At 39.2% G+C, this 18,364-nt stretch overlaps 1 protein-coding gene across 1 annotated transcript in view; it reads left to right on the forward strand.

Annotated features, from left to right (window-relative positions):
• Nucleotides 1-4,063: 4,063 nt before the first annotated feature.
• The window catches only part of SNX2 (sorting nexin 2), a 67,301-nt gene continuing 53,000 nt past the window's right edge, over nt 4,064-18,364 (forward strand). Inside the window, exon 1 of the mRNA XM_058539288.1 lies at nt 4,064-4,197. Within this exon, the coding sequence (XP_058395271.1) occupies nt 4,090-4,197 (108 nt within the window). The 5' untranslated portion in view covers nt 4,064-4,089. The remainder of the gene's footprint in view (nt 4,198-18,364) is intronic.

Raw genomic sequence — 18,364 nt, forward strand, 5'->3', positions numbered from 1 at the left:
TCAAGTCCAAAGGCTGTCTGCTGACAGAATTCCTTCTTCCTCAGGGTAGCTCAGTCTTTGTTCTATTAAGACCTTCAACTGAATGGATGAGGCCCATCCACATTATGGAGGGCAATCTGCTTTACTAAAAGTCCACTGATTTAGATTTAATCCTATCCAAAAAACATCTTTATGGAAACATCCAGAATAGTGTTTGACCAAATATCTGGGCACTATGGCCCAAGTTGATGCATAACATTAACCATCACAACTTGCTGTATCCATTTTTTTGTGCTCATTAATTATCTACCTTTTTCAGTTGTCATCTTATTAATACACCCAAGGCATTTGATACTGCCAAACATTTGATACTGCCTTCTTCTTCCTTGTCCTTTTACTTCCTTTATACCCCTGTCTCCTAGATTGCTTCCTATCTCTCTGACTGCTGCTCTTCAGTTTTATTTATGGCACCTCTTCCTTTGCCAGCTTCTTAAATGATCCTTAGGGTTTTGCTTCCCAGACTACCTGGATCCTCTCATGTAGGATGGCTTCAACTACCAAATCTATATCTTCCACTTAGCCCTCTCTTTGGAGTTTCATACTTTCATTCATTTATTCATTGAAGGTATTAGGAGGGTATCTATTTTATTGAGTACTAAACACTATGGAGGTTTGTGGCAACTTCTAAAATGGTCCCCAAGATCCCTGCATCCTGTTATCCATATTCCCCTTGACTGTGAGCTTCTAACGAACAGAATACAGCACAAGTGATGAGATGCCACCTCTGAGATTAGGTAACAAAAAGACTCTGACTTCTGTCTTGCTCACCCTCTCTTGTCCTCTCTTGGCACCGTCTCACTCACTCTTTCTTAGAGTCCTCGCTCTGGAGGAAGCAAGCTGACATGTTGTCTGAGAAGCCTTATGGAGAAGCTTGTGTGGCAAGGAACTCACATCTCCAGTCAACAGCCAGCAAGGACTTGAGGCCTGCCACCAGCCACGGGAGTGAACTTGGAAGTAGATTCTCTCCCAGTTGAGTCTTGAATTGACTGGAGCTCTGGTAGATACCTGTATGGCAGCCTTGTGAGGGACCCTGAGTCAGAGGCATTCAGCTAACTTTCTCCTGGATTTCTGACCCACAGAAATCATGAGAAAATAAATATTTGTGTCTTTAAGCCACTATTTGGTATAATTTGTTTTACGGCAATAGATAACTAATACAGGGCTACCCATGAACCAATGTCGAATAAGAAATAGCCCTTAAACTCAACTGTTCTCCAGACCATTAGGGGTGATAGAAAAATGGCCATGATCACAGTACAATATTATAGGTTTTACAGAAACACACAATGAATGATGGGAGCACAGAGAGAAGAGAATTTCAATTGCATTTGAAGGCTGAAGGATTCACTGAGCAGATTTTATTTTGTCATTGAATAAGGAAGCTAAGTCATTTGGTGAAAATGAAGAGAAAAGGTGACAGGATACTTGAGGAGAAAATGAATTTTTGAACTTATACTAGAAAGAATTGTTGAAGGATATGAAAAAGAAACAAATAATGGTATCTAGGCAGTGTGGAGTTGGGGTTGGAGAGAAGGGACTTACAAGAACTTTAGTTGAGGTTGGGGTTTATTTTACAAATGCTCTTAGTAATCTGGATATAAGATTAGAGAAGTTGATAGTTGAGTTTGGGATTTCAGAGAAGACAAAACAGAAGAGCAAAGGACAAAGGAAGAAAAGAGCTGAGAAAAATAGCAAGACGATCCTTACAGTTCTGGCTCACAGAATTTAGGTTGAATAGGGAAAGAAAGACAACCAAAGCTGCTAAGAGTTTGGGGGAAATGCAGCCGATTCTGACCTCCCACCAACCACTAGGGCTGAGGGAGTCAATGCTATTTTTGGCTTAAGCCCGGGTCATGCACTCCATTCCTGAGTTGGAGGAGACTTCCAGTTCAAAGTGGGAAAGGAATGGTTATCCAAAAGGAAATCCAAGTATGCTACCATGAGAAGAGTGAATGGATGCTATAACAGAGACTGTTGGTTCCCTACAATAGTCTCCACCTCCTCCAGAGTAAGAGAACTCCCAATTTTTAGGAGGTGGAATAACAACTGCCATTTCCTAGTTTCTCCTGTTGCTAGGGATGGCCAGGTAACTAAAGAGCTGATCAAAGGGATGTGGACAGAAATGATGTGTGCAACTTCTGGACTGTGCCCTTAAAGGGAAGGGGATATCATTCCATTTCCCATTTACTCCTTTTCTGCCAGCTGAAATGTGGTTGTGGTGGTGAGCCAACTTGGACCATGAGGAAGAGATTACATCCTCAGGTGGGCAGAACAACAGAAGGAGCCTGCAATCCCTAGATAATCTCATGGAGTCTTCATGGTTCTACATGAGGGATAATTAAATTCCATTTTTTTTTAAGCCACTTTTAATGTGATTCTCTGATACAAGTGGCTGGACCTATATTTCAACTAATTCGAATGTCCACTAAAAAGATAAACTAGTAACATAAATGACCATAGCATAAGACAGAAAGTAGTAAGCAATAAACAGAGGCACAGGTAAAAATAAAGGGTACAGAGAAGAATCATCTTGAGCCATGCTGTGAGCTTTCAAAAGAGGTCAAAGTTTCTAATTGTCCACAGGTGGTGGAGTACAAGCCAGGGAATGTGCCTCAATAGCTGATTCTTCCAGTCAGGTGGACAGCAGTGGCTCTAGAAAGCAATAGTGGTGGCCCCATGGTAGTGACAATTGGCCCATGCTTCAAACTCACTCAGGCAACATCTGGACCTTGGTACACTTTGTCCTGATTTGGGTTGATGCTTCTTGATAATAATCACAGAAATTTAGGGGTGGAAGAGGTCCAAGTGACCAGAAAAACCTCTGCTCCAATGCATTTTTTTAAAAATAATTCCAGAGATGCTAAGTAAGTTTTGCACATAGCCAGTAGAACCCAGGCCTTCTAACTCCCAGATCAGTAAGAGCTAAGAGTTTGTACGGAATTTATAAAGAATCCCTGTGAGGCTTTGCTTCTGCAGCAAAACTACAACCTCAGCTTGCTATTTGCAATTCTCCCTTTTACTTTTCCGTGAACATACCTTGCATTGGCATAGTACTCTTTAGCTTTCAGAATACTTTCACATATTTTCCCATTTGATCTTGACCATAATCCTGTGCAGTGAGGGGAGTGGAGTGTTAGTAACATTCCCATTTTACCGATAAGGAAATTGAAGCTGAAAGTCTTCAAAAGACCTTCCCATGATGAAGAGGTAGTAATTGGCACAGGGAATTGAGTATGGTGCTCTTACCAATCATCCACTGATTTTCCTAATCGTCATTTTTCCAGCCTTTCTGACTCTTTATTAAGGAAAAATATTGTGTGGCTCACGATGAAATTGAAGTAAACCTCAGACAACAGATTAATCAGAGCCCTTTTGTTATCTTGAGCAGCACTGTCAAATAGGTAGCCTCGAGCCCCATGTGGCTATTTACATTAAAATTAATTAAAATTAAATAATATTAAAACCTCAGTTCCTCAGTCACACTAGCCACATTTCAAGTGCTCGGTGATCACACGTGGCCAGTGGCTACTCTAATGGACAGCCTTTAAATAGAATATTTCCATCATGTTTGAGAGTTCCATCGGACAAGCCTAGAGAGATTTAAGAGGGATGTCTCTCTCCCACCAATCCTCAATTTTGCCCTCATTCTGTGTATAATCCACACCCAAAGACTGGTCCCCAAACTCTTCCACTTCCTAAAGGAGATTTTAAAACTGGTTGTGCCAACAGAAATCGTTTGTCCTACCCCTGCTAGGAAGGTGCTGTGGTAATAATTAATAGTAAAAGTGCAAGATTCTTCCACAAATGTCAGTACAGCAAGCGGGCGGTAAACAGTCGGCCGAGACCCAGACGCGGAGGCGGAGAGAGAGACAAGGGGCGGGGCTGAGCGCGGCGCGGGGGGGCGGACACCGTCACGAGGCCGGGGGCGGGGCCGTGAGAGGCGGGCCGGGGAGGCGGGGCAGCCCGGCGGCCGGCGCGCCAGCCCAGCCGTGCGTGCTCACGTGACACCTCCGCGAGGACCCGCTCGCGCAGTCGTCTGAGCGAGCGAAGATGGCGGCCGAGAGGGAGCCTCCTCCGCTGGGGGACGGGAAGCCCACCGACTTTGAGGAGCTGGAGGACGGAGAGGACCTGTTCACCAGCACTGTCTCCACCCTAGAGGTGAGACCGCGTTGCCGTGGGGGCTGCGCTCCGCCGCTGCCGCGCGTCTCACCTTTAGGTGCCTTTCCCCAGCTCCGACTTGTCCCTCCCCACCCCCCGGGATTGCAAGGACCTGGTCAGGGCGACACCTGTGAGGCGGGCCCCAGCTCGGGTACCTGTCAGTGGGCTGGAGTTGGCCTGGGCGGCTAGGCCTCCTCAGGAGAGCCGCCTGCGGGGGAGCCGACCTAATCTTCTGAGGGGCCGGGACCCGACGGAGCATCGCAGCGCCCTCCCCGCTCAGCTGTCCTTCCCCGGTGTCACTTGCACCTCTTCTTCCAGACCCGAGAAGGTCTTGTCCTGGGTCCCAGTAACCTCATTGCGCTCCCCGGCGACCTCGGCAGCCCCTTTGGAGAGGTGCTGGCTTGTCCCTTCCCAAGGGAGAGTGTGCCCCTAAAAGGGGAGAGCGGTGGAGTGAGCGCCGAGTGGCCGAGGCTTGGTGGGAGCGTGTGGGTGCACTTCTCCCAGTCCTGGCCCCGGATGAGCTGCTGCTTCCCCTGGAGGGAGGTGCCTCTGTTTTGGGTTGTTAAATAGGTAAATGCATTAGACCGGTTTTGTTTGTCGTCTTTAGTTCCTAGACTTTTTAAGGATCATAGTGTTTAGAAAATAAAAAGTTGAAGGGAGGGAGTAGTCCGGGAAACTGCTTTTTTTTCCTTAAGTTACCAGGTTAGAAATGAAAACAGATCCCCACTCCCTTTTCCTCTTTTCTCGCTTGGTCAGCCATCTCTGAAGCTGAATGTTCCTGTTTTTGTCAAAAGAAATACCCTCTATGAACTGAGCTGTGCTGGGCTCCTATATCCAGTTCATGTTTGAATTGCTTTGCTTTTGGTGAGAGCACACACACCTCATAGCCCAAGTTTAAGTGTGTGTATATGTATTAAAATGTGAGCAAATTTCCCAGAGGATTGTTTACGTTGGGCTGTACTTCCTTATGAAGTGCTTTTTAGTCAGCTTTCTTGGCTTGTTCAGATCTGTTTGAAATCAACTGGAAATTACTGTAAAATATCCATTATCTGAAATTCAGTTATCTGAAACTGGGAACTTCCGGGAACCGTTTTCAGCACTGACCACATTCTGTTAATTGCATGTGCAGGTTCCCAGCCAAACTGCCCCTCCCCTCAGGGCTAGGGATGTGCTTCGTGGGGCTAGGGGTAGTGCCTTGATTATCTTCGTGATCCTCACAAAATCTTGAAGATTTGCAGTTAGTAAATGCTTGCTGGGTGAATTGTCAAAACCAGCAACTCCTAAGAATTAGTAAAATTATCTTGAATAACAAATTACCTTTTGGGGTTAGTATTGTTTTAGCCCTTTATACGTACTGTACAGCTACCTTAACATGTATTGAAAGTTAGTGTCTATGAAGGATCCTGGGACTTGTATTCCCTTTGAGGGCTACAAAGGTTTTCCACCAGCAAGGATTAGAGCAAATTCGATTGACTAGTGTAGACCAGAATACTGTGAACACTATGCATTCTGTTTAGTTGAGGTATTTTAGAGTTCAGTAAAAGGAGCTATAATCTGTATTTCCCATTTGGATGGCACTTTTTAATAAGGTATTTGGGTTGTTTTTCAGTAAAAGTCTACAGAAGTTTGAGGGGCTGGCCCGGTGGTGTAGTGGTTAAGGTCGCACGCTCTGCTTGGTGGCCCCGGGTTCGCAGGTTTGGATCCCTGGCGCGGACCTACAACCTACACACCGCTCATCAAGCCATGCTGTGGCGGTGTCCCAGATACAAAATAGAGGAAGAATGGCACGGTTGTTAGCTCAGGGACAATCTTCCTCAAGCAAAAAGAGGAGGCTTGGCCACAGATGTTAGCTCAGGGCCAATCTTCCTCACCCCAAAAAAAAAAAAGTGTACAGAAGTTGGAGTATGAATAAATTTATCTTGGTTAGTGCACTGTGAAAGTTGTAAAGAAAGTTGATTGATTGTTCATCTAAGCCCCTTATTTCATAGACTCGGGTTATTAATTTTAAGGTAGTATAACTGGGAGATTTATAAAATCAGATTTTTTTTTTTTTTTTGCTTTTTAAACTTTGGGGAAGGATATAGAGCAGTATTTCTTAGTATACCAAAATTGCTCTAAAGGAGTGTTCTTTTAGTACTCCAGTTTTCTTTTAAACAGTTGCTTCTCAAACTTTAGTGTGTAGGAGAAACCATAGGATTCTTGTTTAAAATGTGGATGCCTTTGCCTCACTGGAATCTGCATATTTAATAAGTGCTCTAGATCAGTGCTTTTCAAGCTTTATACCTAAGTTACCTAGGGATCTTGTTAAAGTGCATATTCAGATTCTGCAGGGCTGGGATAAGCCCGGTATTCTGCATTTTTAACAAACTCTCCTCATGACATTGCTTCTGGTCCATAGACAGCCATGGGTTGCAGAGCCCCCGGTAATTCTGAGGCACATCATCTGCTTTGAATAGTTATTGCCTAAGTAAATAGTTATTACCTAGGCTACAAATTGAAAGTAAAATGTATAAATTAATATCTTTCAATTAAAAAAAAGTAAGTCAGAGTTTTTAAAAATTACATTATTCATGTAGAAACTTTTTCTTTTGAGGGTATTTGGAGAAAAAATCAAGTGAAATCCATATAAGTGAAAATCAAATTATAGAGAGCTTCAATGTCATAATTGTTAAGCTTGTGATGACTATACAGTTTTGTGTATCTGTATGCTATGAATATGTTTTTAACCCAATATTAAACTCTTTTCCTTTCAAAATTAAGAACAGTTACCTAAAGCTATATTCAATAAATAAAGCATATTTAAAACCCTTAGTACATGTTTCTCTTGTGACTATGAAACAAGAAAGTGATGGGAGGCTGGCATAGGGGGCAGGGACGGGAATGAGAAGGGGAAAAATCTGGCAAAAACTTGGGTTTTTTTTTGTAAGGAAGATGAGCCCTGAGCTAACATCCATGCCAATCCTCCTATTTTTTGTTGTTGTTGTTGTTGAGGAAGACTGGCCCTGAGCTAACATCCGTGCCAATCTTCCTCCACTTTATATGGGATGCCACCACAGCATGGCCTGACAAGCGGTGCGTCAGTGCACTCCCGGGATCCGAACCCTGGCTGCCAGCAGCGGAGCGCATACACTTAACCATTATGCCACGGGGCCAGCCCCATTCTTTTTTGATACCTGAGAGGAAGGCTTTAAATTGTTTAGGGATACTGCTTTTTCTTTAAATGATACAATCCTAAGCTTAAAAGGTACTTGCCCTAAAGCAGCATGGAATAGTAAGACAGCACCTTAAAAAAAATAAAGTCAGGAAATTTATATTATATGCCTGTTTTTTTTAAACATCTGTATTGAGATATAATTCACATATCGTGCAGTTCACCCATTTAATGTGTACAATTTAATAGTTTTTATTATATTCACAAGTATGTGCAACCATCACCACCGTCAATTTTAGAACCTTTCCGTCACTTCAGAAAGAAACCCCATACCCTTTAACTCTCACCCCCGTCCCCATCCCCCAAACCCATCTGCCCTCAACCTTAAGCAACCAGTAAATTACTTTCTCTATAGACTTCCCTATTCTGGACTTTATATGAATGAAATCACGTAATATGTGGTCTTTTGTGGCTGGCTTCTTTAGCGTAATGTTTTCAAAGTCTGTACTTAATTCCTTTTTATGCCTGAATAATATTCCATTGTAGAGCTAGACCACATTTTGTTTATCCATTTGTCAGTTGATGAACATTTGGGTGTTTCCATGTTTTGGCCATTATGAATAATGCTGCAATAAACATTCATGTACAAGTAGAATTGCTGGGTCATATGGTAATTCTATGTTTAATCATTTGAAGAATTGCCAGAATGGTTTCCCAAAGTGGCCAGAACATTTTACATTCCCACCAGCCTGTTGTTTGAGGATACCAATTTCTCCACATCCTCACCAACATGTGTTATTATCTGACTTTTTGATTCTACCCATCCTAATGAGTGTGAAGTGGTATCTTAGTGTGGTTTTGATTGCATTTTCTCAATGACTAATGATGTCAGACATCTTTTCATGTGCTCATTGGCCATTTGTATATCTTCTTTGGAGAAATGTTCATTCAGATCCTTTGTGCATTTTTTTTTTTTGTGAGGAAGATCAGCCCTGTGCTAACATCTGCCAATCCTCCTCTTTTTTCTTGCTAAGGAAGACTGGCCGTGGGCTAACATCCCTGCCCATCTTCCTCCACTTTGTATGGGACGCTGCCACAGCATGGCTTGCCAAGCGGCGCGTCGGTGCGCGCCCGGGATCCGAACCAGCAAACCCCAGGCCGCCGCAGCGGAGCTTGCGCCGCCGGGCTGGCCCCTCCTTTGTGCGTTTTTTTAATTGGGTTGTCTTTTTCTTTTATTGAGTTGTCTTTTTCTTTTATTGAGAATTCTTTATATAGTCTAGATAGAAGTTTCTTATCAAATACATGATTTGCAGATATTTTTCCCATTCTTTGGATTGTCTTTTCATGTTCTTGATGGTGTCCTTTGAAGCACAAATCTTTGAAATTTTGAAGAAGTCCAATTTATGTATTTTTTGCTTTGTTGCTCATGCTTTCAATGTTCTATGTAAGAATTCTCTGCCAAATCCAAGGTGATAAAGATTTACACCTATGTTTTCTTCTGAGAGTTTTATAGTTTTGGCTCTTACATTTAGGTCTTTGATCCATTTTGAGTTAATTTTTCTATATGATATGAGGTAAGGGTCCAGCTTCATTATTTTGCATGTGGCAATCCAGTTGTCCTAGCACCCATTTGTTGAAGAGACTATTCTTTCCCTATTGAATGGTCTTGGCACCCTTGTCGAAAATCAGTTGACTATAAATGTTTACACCTGGTTCTCATACTAACTTCAAATCTAAGGTTCAGCTGAAGTTAAGATGAGGACCACACTTTCCCCAACACTGTCACATAATAGAGTTTATAGAACATTTCAAATAAATTTCCAGATGGAAGGCTCACAGGTCTTAGAATTCCTTTCCCGCCGCATAACTCCATGCTGTATGTGCTCAGAAGATACTGTAGGTTGACTTCAGTAAATACTTGAGTATTTAATCTCTGCCATACTGTTTAGATGATAATGGGAGTGCGAATGCCAGCAAAATACTGCAAGTCTTTGAAAGACAGAAAATCTTCAGTGATAAGAAAGAGGTGTACAGAAAACTCTGATACAGACAGATTGTGATTATATGATCTGAAAACACATCAGTTTTCACTGAAAGTCCCATTGAAATGGAAAGGGGATGGATTCTAATTCCTGTCAATGTTGCTGACACATAGTAGATGAGCAGTAAATATCTCTGTTGGCTGGGAAAAGCTCATTGAGGAGGTAATACTTAAGGGAGACCTTGAACAGTGAAATAAAGTTTCAAAGTAGGAGAATGGCAAGGGTCACTTAGGTTCAGTCCATATTCTAGGCAACCATAAATAATTCTGAGTGGCTGAATATAAGATGTTACAGGTTTATTATGTAGTGAGATTGTGAAGGACTTCGAAATTTGTTACGCAGGGGCGTGAGAGTGTGCAAGATATGCATGGCAGTAACGTGACCACCTAGGAAGATGAATGTGCTAGTAGTCTGAGGGTAAATTTGAGTGGGAGGTATCATTCATAGGTTGATGAGTTGGAGGTTAAGTCTGAGGTTAAAGGCCTCAAAAAGGAACCTGGAAATAATAAAGGAGCAAAGGAAATTGATGCAGTAGCAGATTAAAACATAGACATCTAAAGACTTAAAATGCCTCCCTCTCTTCAGGTGATTGTTAGGAGAAGGAATTATAAGTTTATTACACTTAGGGATACATTACACCAATGAAGATAACATCAGGCAGCTAGAAAAGCTAGATGGGCTAGAGATGTAGATTTGGGAATCTGTCATAAATTTATTGAAAGATAACACTAAACCAGACTGTGCGTGGAAATCTAGTCCTTGCCCTCATGGAGTGTATGAACCAACAGGAGTCAATATAGTAAACAGAGCTGTATGAACAAGTACCTGCAATACCAGGTGACACATGTGTAATTGAAGTATGCACATGGTACAGAAATAGTATAGAAGACTGGAGTGACTTAATTGCGTAGAGATGGTCTTTGAAACCGTGAAAAGTAGGTGACATTATCAAGAGAGAGTAAGTAGAATAGAACAAGCGACTCTTGATAAAGAGAAACTATCTATTGTTCCAACACAACAGGTAGTAACAGTGTATAATTTGTTTTTTTTATTCTGTTTTCTAATCTTTAGGTAGGCCTCCAACTTTAAATGTATTTATTTGAAAATTTTATTATGAATTACCTGTGTTTCAGAGAAAAAACATTTGTGACCAGGTTTTTAAGGGAACAGTATGGAAAATTAGTAGAGAGAGATTTATGAAGAGATATAATTCTAGTTGACCACTTTCCCTTGAAACCATTAAATTTAAGGATTTTAGAATGAATTATTTTTAGTGACTGTAAAAAATGTTATTCTATGAAGTTGCTTGAGGCAGAGATGCTCAATTTTTTTGGCAGACTTTTGTCTTATAAAGAATAAAATTTGTCTTTAATGTTAATTTTGCAAATGCCCACTTTCCTATGAAATTGAGCTCTTGTTTTTTTCCTGTGATGATAGTTTTTAGTTGAGGTAAAATTTACCTCAATTTAGTAAAGTTCGCTACCACCTCGATCAAGATAGGGAACACTTCCATCATCCAAAAAAAATTCTCTCATGTAGTTAGCCCCTCCTACTCCCAGCCTCTGGCAACCATGATCTGTTTTTCTGCCTATAGTTTTGTCTTTTCCAGAATGTCATATAAATGGAATCATACAGTATGAAACTTTTTAAGTCTTTCTTTAAAAGCATAAAGCATCTGAGATTCATCAATGTTGTTGCATTTATCAATAGTTTGTTCCTTTTTATTGCTGAATTTAGTATTCCATTGTATGTATATATCACAGTTGTTTGTTGTTGAAGGACATTTCTGTTTCCAGTTTTGAGCATTAATGACTAAAGCTGATATAAACATTTATGTACAGGTTTTCATTTGTATGTTTGTATGAACAAAGTTTCATTTCTTTTGGGTAAATTCTTAGAAGTAGGATTGCTGAGTTGTATGGTAAATACATCTTTAACTTTGTAAAAAACTGCCAAACTTTCTGCCAGAAAGTTCAAGGGAGATAAGGCACAGGAACGTGAAGTCATTTGCTTTTAGTCCCACAAGTTAATGGCTGTAGTAGTAACGTAACTTGAGACCATACCCATTAGGACAGTGTTCTCCAAGTCTGAGAATTGATAATCTATGGTTTCATTAAAACAAAAGCATGATGCTTTAAGACAAAAGCATGTCACTGTATTTCCTGGCATCATAAAAGTTATTTTAATATCAAAATTTTATTCCTATTGAGAGAATTACACTTTGTATGTGTTATTGAGTGTTTGAATCCTGAAAGCTAGCCCCAAGGAACCTTTGATGCAGCTGGATTTGTCTATTTTAGTTTCTGGTCAGGTTTCCATTCATTTCGTCTCTGAAATCTAATAAAATTATAAAAGATTCTAAGAAAGAAAGAGAGCAAGAAGGAAAAAAAGAAAGAAAACTGCCAAACTGGTTTCCAAAGCAGCTGTATCATTTTGCATTCCCATTAGCAATGAATGAGAATTCTAGTTGTTTCGTGTCCTTGTCAACACTCCTTAGTGTCGGTTTTGTTTTGTTTTGTTTTTTTGGTGAGGAAGATTGGTCCTGAGCTAACATCTGTGGCCAATCTTCCTCTTTTTGCTTGAGGAAGATTGTCCCTGAGCTAACATCTGTGCCAGTCTTCCTCTAGTTTTTGTATGTGGGACGCTGCCACAGCATGGCTTGACAAACGGTGTGTAGGTCCCTGCCTGGGATCCAAACCCTGGACTGCTGAAGCAGAGTGCGCCAACTTAACCACTACGCCACCGGGCTGGTGCCAGAGTCAGTTTTTATTTTAGGCAGTGTTGAGCTTGGGGCTGGCTTATACTGGTTCGAAAGAGCTGATTATTGAATTTTCAGAAATTTTGTAAGCTGGTTAGTAAACACAGCCATTGTTAAAAATTAAATTATATAAACTTATAATTAAGTAAATTATATTAAAAACGAAGGTAATAAATATTTGAAACTCATCACTTCCTAATTCTTTTACTATTTTCTGTGCTCTTAAGGTTATATGTCTATTGCATCTGTATAGTGGAAAGTACATATCTTCCCAACTCCACATTCAGTGAGGGGTGATCAGCCCAGTGGGCGTGTTTATGCCACAGAAATCAGCAAAAGCTAAAAATCAAGATCTTCTCTCCCTGGGCCGGCCCCGTGGCTTAGCGGTTAAGTGCGCGAGCTCCGCTGCTGGCGGCCCGGGTTCGGATCCCGGGCGCGCACCGATGCACCGCTTCTCCAGCCATGCTGAGGCCGCGTCCCACATACAGCAACGAGAAGGATGTGCAGCTATGACATACAACTATCTACTGGGACTTTGGGGGGAAAAATAAATAAATAAAATCTTTAAAAAAAAAAAAAAAAAAAGATCTTCTCTCCCAGACCTGGTTGCTAAACACTTAGCAGCACACCACTGATTTTTAGCCATTCTGACAGGTATGTAGTGTTATCTCATTGTGGTTTTAATGTACATTCTCTCCTGATTAATGAAGCTGAGTATTTTTTCATGTACATATTCACCATCTGAAAATTATCTTCTTTGGTGAAGTGTGCTTTCACATCTTTTGCCAATTTAAAAAATTGGGTTTCCTTGTTGAGTTTTGAAAATTCTTTCTGTATTCTAAATACAGATCCTTTGCCAGATATATTTTGCATGTATTTTTTCCGTCTGTGGCTTGTCTTTTTATGCTATTAACAGTATCTTTCACAGAGCAAAAGTTTAATATTTTGGTGAAGTTCAAGTTATCCTTTCTTTTTTTATTGATAGTACTTTAGATGTCACACATGAAATCCTTTGCTAACGTTGACCTAAGGTCAGAAAGGTTTTGCTTCTGTTTTCTTCTAGAAGTTGTATAGTTGTAGCTTTTATATTTAGGCCTAGGATTCATTTTGAGTTAATTTTTGTATGAGTTGAGGTTCTTTTTTTTTTTTTTTTTTTTGCTTGTAGATATCCAGTTGTTCAGCACTCTTTGTTGAAAGATAATTATGTTGTTAAGGTTTGTTTTATGGCTCAGAATATGGTCTGTTATGGTAAATGTTATGTGTACACTTGAAAAGAATGTATATAGTCTGATGTTGGGTGGAGTGTTCTATAAATGTTAGGTCAAGTTGGTTGATAGTATTTTTTAATACATGTAACAACATTGATGAATCTCAGATGCTTTATGCTAAGTTAAGGAAGCTAGACTCAAAAAGTTTCTCCATTGGGTTGTCTTTGCATCTTTGTCAAAAAACAATTGAGCATATATGTATGATCTATTTCTGGACTCTATTCTGTTTGATTGATATGTTGACTGTCATTTTGCCAATTCTGTGCTGTCTTGGTTACTGTAACTGAGTCTTGAAATCGGGTAGTGTGAATCCACTGACTTGGTTCTTTTCAGAATTGTTTTGGCTATTCTAGTTATTTTGCCTTTCCATATAGTTTTAGAATTAATTTATTGATTCCTATCAAAAATTTCTGCTGAGGTTTTAATTGGGGTTGTGATGAATCCATAGATTAGTTTGGGGAGAATTAACAACTTATTAACAATATTGAGCCTTTAAGCTGTATATATACTATTTCTCTCCATTTATTTAGGTCTCATTTGATTTTTTTTTGTGTTTGTTGTTTTCAGCAGGCAGGTCTAGCACATATTTTGTTAGTTTATACCTAAGTATTTCATAGTTTTTTGGAGTTTTTATTTCTTTTTGCATATGCCCCTTGGTGTCATGTTGACCCTGTATCATGCAGCTGTGCTAACCACTCGTTAGTTCTACTAAGTTTTTTGTAGAGTCCTTGGGATTTTCTGTGTAGATAACCATGTTATCTGTGATTAGAATTTTATATCTTTCTTTCCAATCTTCATGCCTTTTGTTGCTCTTGCCTTAATGCAGTATCTAGGACCACCAGTATATGGAACAGAAGTAGTGAGAGTAGATATCCTTTCCCTTTTTATGATCATACGAGGAAATATTCATTTTTTCTTCCTTTAAATATATTATCTGTAAGGTTTTTTTGTAGATGACCATCAGGTTAAATAAGTCCTCTTCTATTCCTAGTTTTCTGAAATTTTGTATCCATGAATGGATGTTGATTTTGGCAAATGTTTTTTCTGCATCTAAGATTTTCTTCTTTAGTTTATTGATAAAGTGGATTATTTTGATTTTTAAATGTTGAATAAACCTTGTATTCCTGGGATAAACCCCACACAGTCGTAATGTATTTATCCTTTTTATATATTGCTGCATTCAATTTGCTAGTATTTTGTATAGGCTGTTGTTTCTAGCTTTCTGTTACTGATTTCCAGTTTAATTTGATTATGGTCAGAGAATGTTTTATGATTTCAGTTTTTTAAAATCTGTTAAGGTTTGTCTGATGGTCCAGAATATGGTGTATTATGATGAATATTCTGTATATCCTTGAAAAGAATGTATTGGTCTGGTGTTATTGGAATGTTCTGTAAATGTTAAGTCAAGTTGGTTGATAGTGTTTTCCAGGTCTTCTCTATCTTTCCTTATTATAGCTATCTATTCTGTCAATTACTGAAGGAAAAGTGTTGAAGTTTCCAAGTATTATTGTTTGTAGATTTTTAATTTTTTGTTTCTCCTTTTAGTTCAGTGTTTCCTTCATGTATTGTAAAGCTCTGTTGGACACATAGACATTTAATATTGTTATGATTTCTTGGTAAATTGATCCTTTTATTATATGATGCCCCTCTTTATTGCTGGTAAGACTCCTTATTCTGAAGTTTACTTTATCTGATGTTAATCTAGCACTCCAGCTCTTTATTGGTTGTTTGCATAACATATTTTTTCCATTCTTTTACTTTGAACTTATCTATGTCTTTAAAGTAGATTTTTTTTTGTAGGCAGCATGTCATTGTGTGTTGTTATTTTTTTTTTTTTTTTTTTTTTTACATTTTTATTGATATTTTAATGGTTTCTAACATTGTGAGATTTTGGGTTGTACATTTTTGTTTGTCCTTCACCCCATATATGACTCCCTTCACCCCTTGTGCCCACCCCCCACCCCCACTTCCCGGGTAACCACAGTCCAGTTTTCTCTGTCCATGTGTTGGTTTATATTCCACATATGAGTGAGATCATACAGTGTTTGTCTTTCTCTTTCTGGCTTATTTCACTTAACATAATACGCTCCAGGCCCATCCATGTTGTTGCAAATGGGACGATTTTGTCTTTTTTTATGGCTGAGTAGTATTCCATTGTATATATATACCACATTTTCTTAATCCAATCGTCAGTCGAGGGACACTTAGGTTGCTTCCACTTCTTGGCTATGGTGAATAATGCTGCAATGAACATAGGGGTGCATAAGCCTCTTTGGATTGTTGATTTCAGGTGCGTTGGATAGATTCCCAGTAGTGGGATGGCTGGATCATAGGGCATCTCTATTTTTAATTCTTTGAGGAATCTCCATACCGTTTTCCATAGAGGCTGCACCAGTTTGCATTCCCAGCAGCTGTGTATGAGGGTTCCTGTTTCTCCACATCCTCTCCAACATTTGTTGTTTTTTGTCTTGGTGATTATAGCCATTCTAACGGGCGTGAGGTGGTATCTTAGTGTTGTTTTGATTTGCATTTCCCTGATGATTAGTGATGTTGAGCATCTTTTCATGTGCCTATTGGCCATCTGTATATCTTCCTTGGAGAAGTGTCTGTTCATTTCCTCTGCCCATTTTTTGATCGGGTTGTTTGTTTTTTTGTTGTTCAATTGTGTGAGTTCTTTATATATTATGGAGATCAACCCCTTGTCAGATGTATGTTTTGCAAATATTCTCTCCCAGCTGGTTGGTTGTTTGTTCATCTTGATTCTGATTTCATTTGTCTTATAAAAGCTCTTTAGTCTGATAAAGTCCCACTTGTTTATTTTTTCTTTAGTTTCCCTAGTCTGGGTAGGCATGTCATCCGAAAAGATTCCTTTAAACCCAATGTCAAATAGTGTGTTGCCTATATTTTCTTCTATGAGTTTTATAGTTTCAGGTCTTACCTTCAGGTCTTTGATCCATTTTGAGTTAATTTTTGTGTATGGCGATAGCACATGGTCCACTTTCATTCTTTTGCATGTGGATGTCCAGTTTTCCCAACACCATTTATTGAAGAGACTTTCCTTTCTCCATTGTATGTCCTTAGCACCTTTGTCGAAAATTAGCTGTCCGTATATGTGTGGTTTTATTCCTGGGCTTTCAATTCTGTTCCATTGATCTGTGTGTCTGTTTTTGTACCAGTACCATGCTGTTTTGATTACTATTGCTTTGTAGTATGTTTTGACGTCAGGAATTGTGATGCCTCCTGCTTTGTTCTTTTTCTTTAGGATTTCTTTAGCTATTCGGGGTCTTTTGTTGCCCCATATAAATTTTAGTATTCTTTTTTCTATTTCTGTGAAGAATGTCATTGGGATTCTGATTGGGATTGCATTGAATCTGTAGATTGCTTTAGGTAATATAGACATTTTAACTATGTTTATTCTTCCAATCCACGTGCATGGGATATCTTTCCATTTCTTTATGTCATCGTAGATTTCCCTCAATAATGTCTTGTAGTTCTCATTGTATAGGTCCTTCACCTCCTTGGTAAGATTTATTCCTAGGTATTTTATTCTTTTTGGTGCAATTGTAAATGGTATTATCTTTTTGAGCTCTCTTTCTGTTAGTTCATTATTAGCATATAGAAATGCAACTGATTTTTGTAGATTGATTTTGTACCCTGCAACTTTGCTGTAGTTGTTGATTGTTTCTAACAGTTTTCCAACAGATTCTTTAGGGTTTTCTATATATACAATCATGTCATCTGCAAATAGTGAGAGTTTCACTTCTTCGTTACCTATTTGGATTCCTTTTATTCCTTTTTCTTGCCTAATTGCTCTGGCCAAAACCTCCAGTACTATGTTGAACAGGAGTGGTGAGAGTGGGCAGCCCTGCCTCGTTCCTGTTCTCAGAGGAATGGCTTTCAGTCTTTCCCCGTTGAGTATGATGTTAGCTGTGGGTTTGTCATATATGGCCTTTATTATGTTGAGGTACTTTCCTTCTATTCCCAATTTATTGAGAGTTTTTATCATAAATGGATGTTGTATCTTGTCAAATGCCTTCTCTGCGTCTATTGAGACGATCATGTGGTTTTTATTCTTTGTTTTGTTGATGTGATGTATCACGTTGATTGATTTGCGGATGTTGAACCATCCCTGCGTCTCTGGTATAAATCCCACTTGATCATGGTGTATGATCTTTTTAATATATTGTTGTATTCAGTTTGCCAATATTTTGTTGAGGATTTTTGCATCAATGTTCATCAGCGATATTGGCCTGTAATTTTCTTTCTTTGTATTGTCTTTGTCTGGTTTCGGTATCAGGGTGATGTTGGCCTCGTAGAATGATTCAGGAAGTGTTCCATCTTCCTCTATTTTTTGGAATAGTTTGAGGAGGATGGGTATTAAATCTTCTTTGAATGTTTGGTAAAATTCACTGGAGAAGCCATCTGGTCCTGGACTTTTATTTTTTGGGAGGTTTTTGATTACTATTTCAATCTCTTTACTTGTGATTGGTCTATTCAGATTCTCCATTTCTTCTTGGTTCAATTTTGGGAGGTTGTATAAGTCTAAGAATTTATCCATTTCTTCTAGATTGTCCAATTTGTTGGCATATAATTTCTCATAGTATTCTCTTATAATCCTCTGTATTTCCATGGTATCCGTTGTAATTTCTCCTCTTTCATTTCTAATTTTATTTACTTGAGCCTTTTCTCTTTTTTTCTTAGTTAGCCTGGCTAAGGGTTTGTCTATTTTGTTTATCTTCTCGAAGAACCAACTCTTTGTTTCATTAATCCTTTCTACTGTTTTTTTGGTCTCAATATCATTTATTTCTGCTCTGATTTTTATTATTTCTCTCCTTCTGCTGGCTTTGGGCTTTGTTTGTTCTTCTTTTTCTAGTTCTGTTAGGTGTAATTTAAGGTTGCCTATTAGGGCTTTTTCTTGTTTGTTAAGGTGGGCTTGTATCGCTATGAG

This window comes from Diceros bicornis, chromosome 1 (assembly GCF_020826845.1).
Source record: "Diceros bicornis minor isolate mBicDic1 chromosome 1, mDicBic1.mat.cur, whole genome shotgun sequence".
Classification (NCBI taxonomy): Eukaryota; Metazoa; Chordata; class Mammalia; order Perissodactyla; family Rhinocerotidae; genus Diceros; species Diceros bicornis.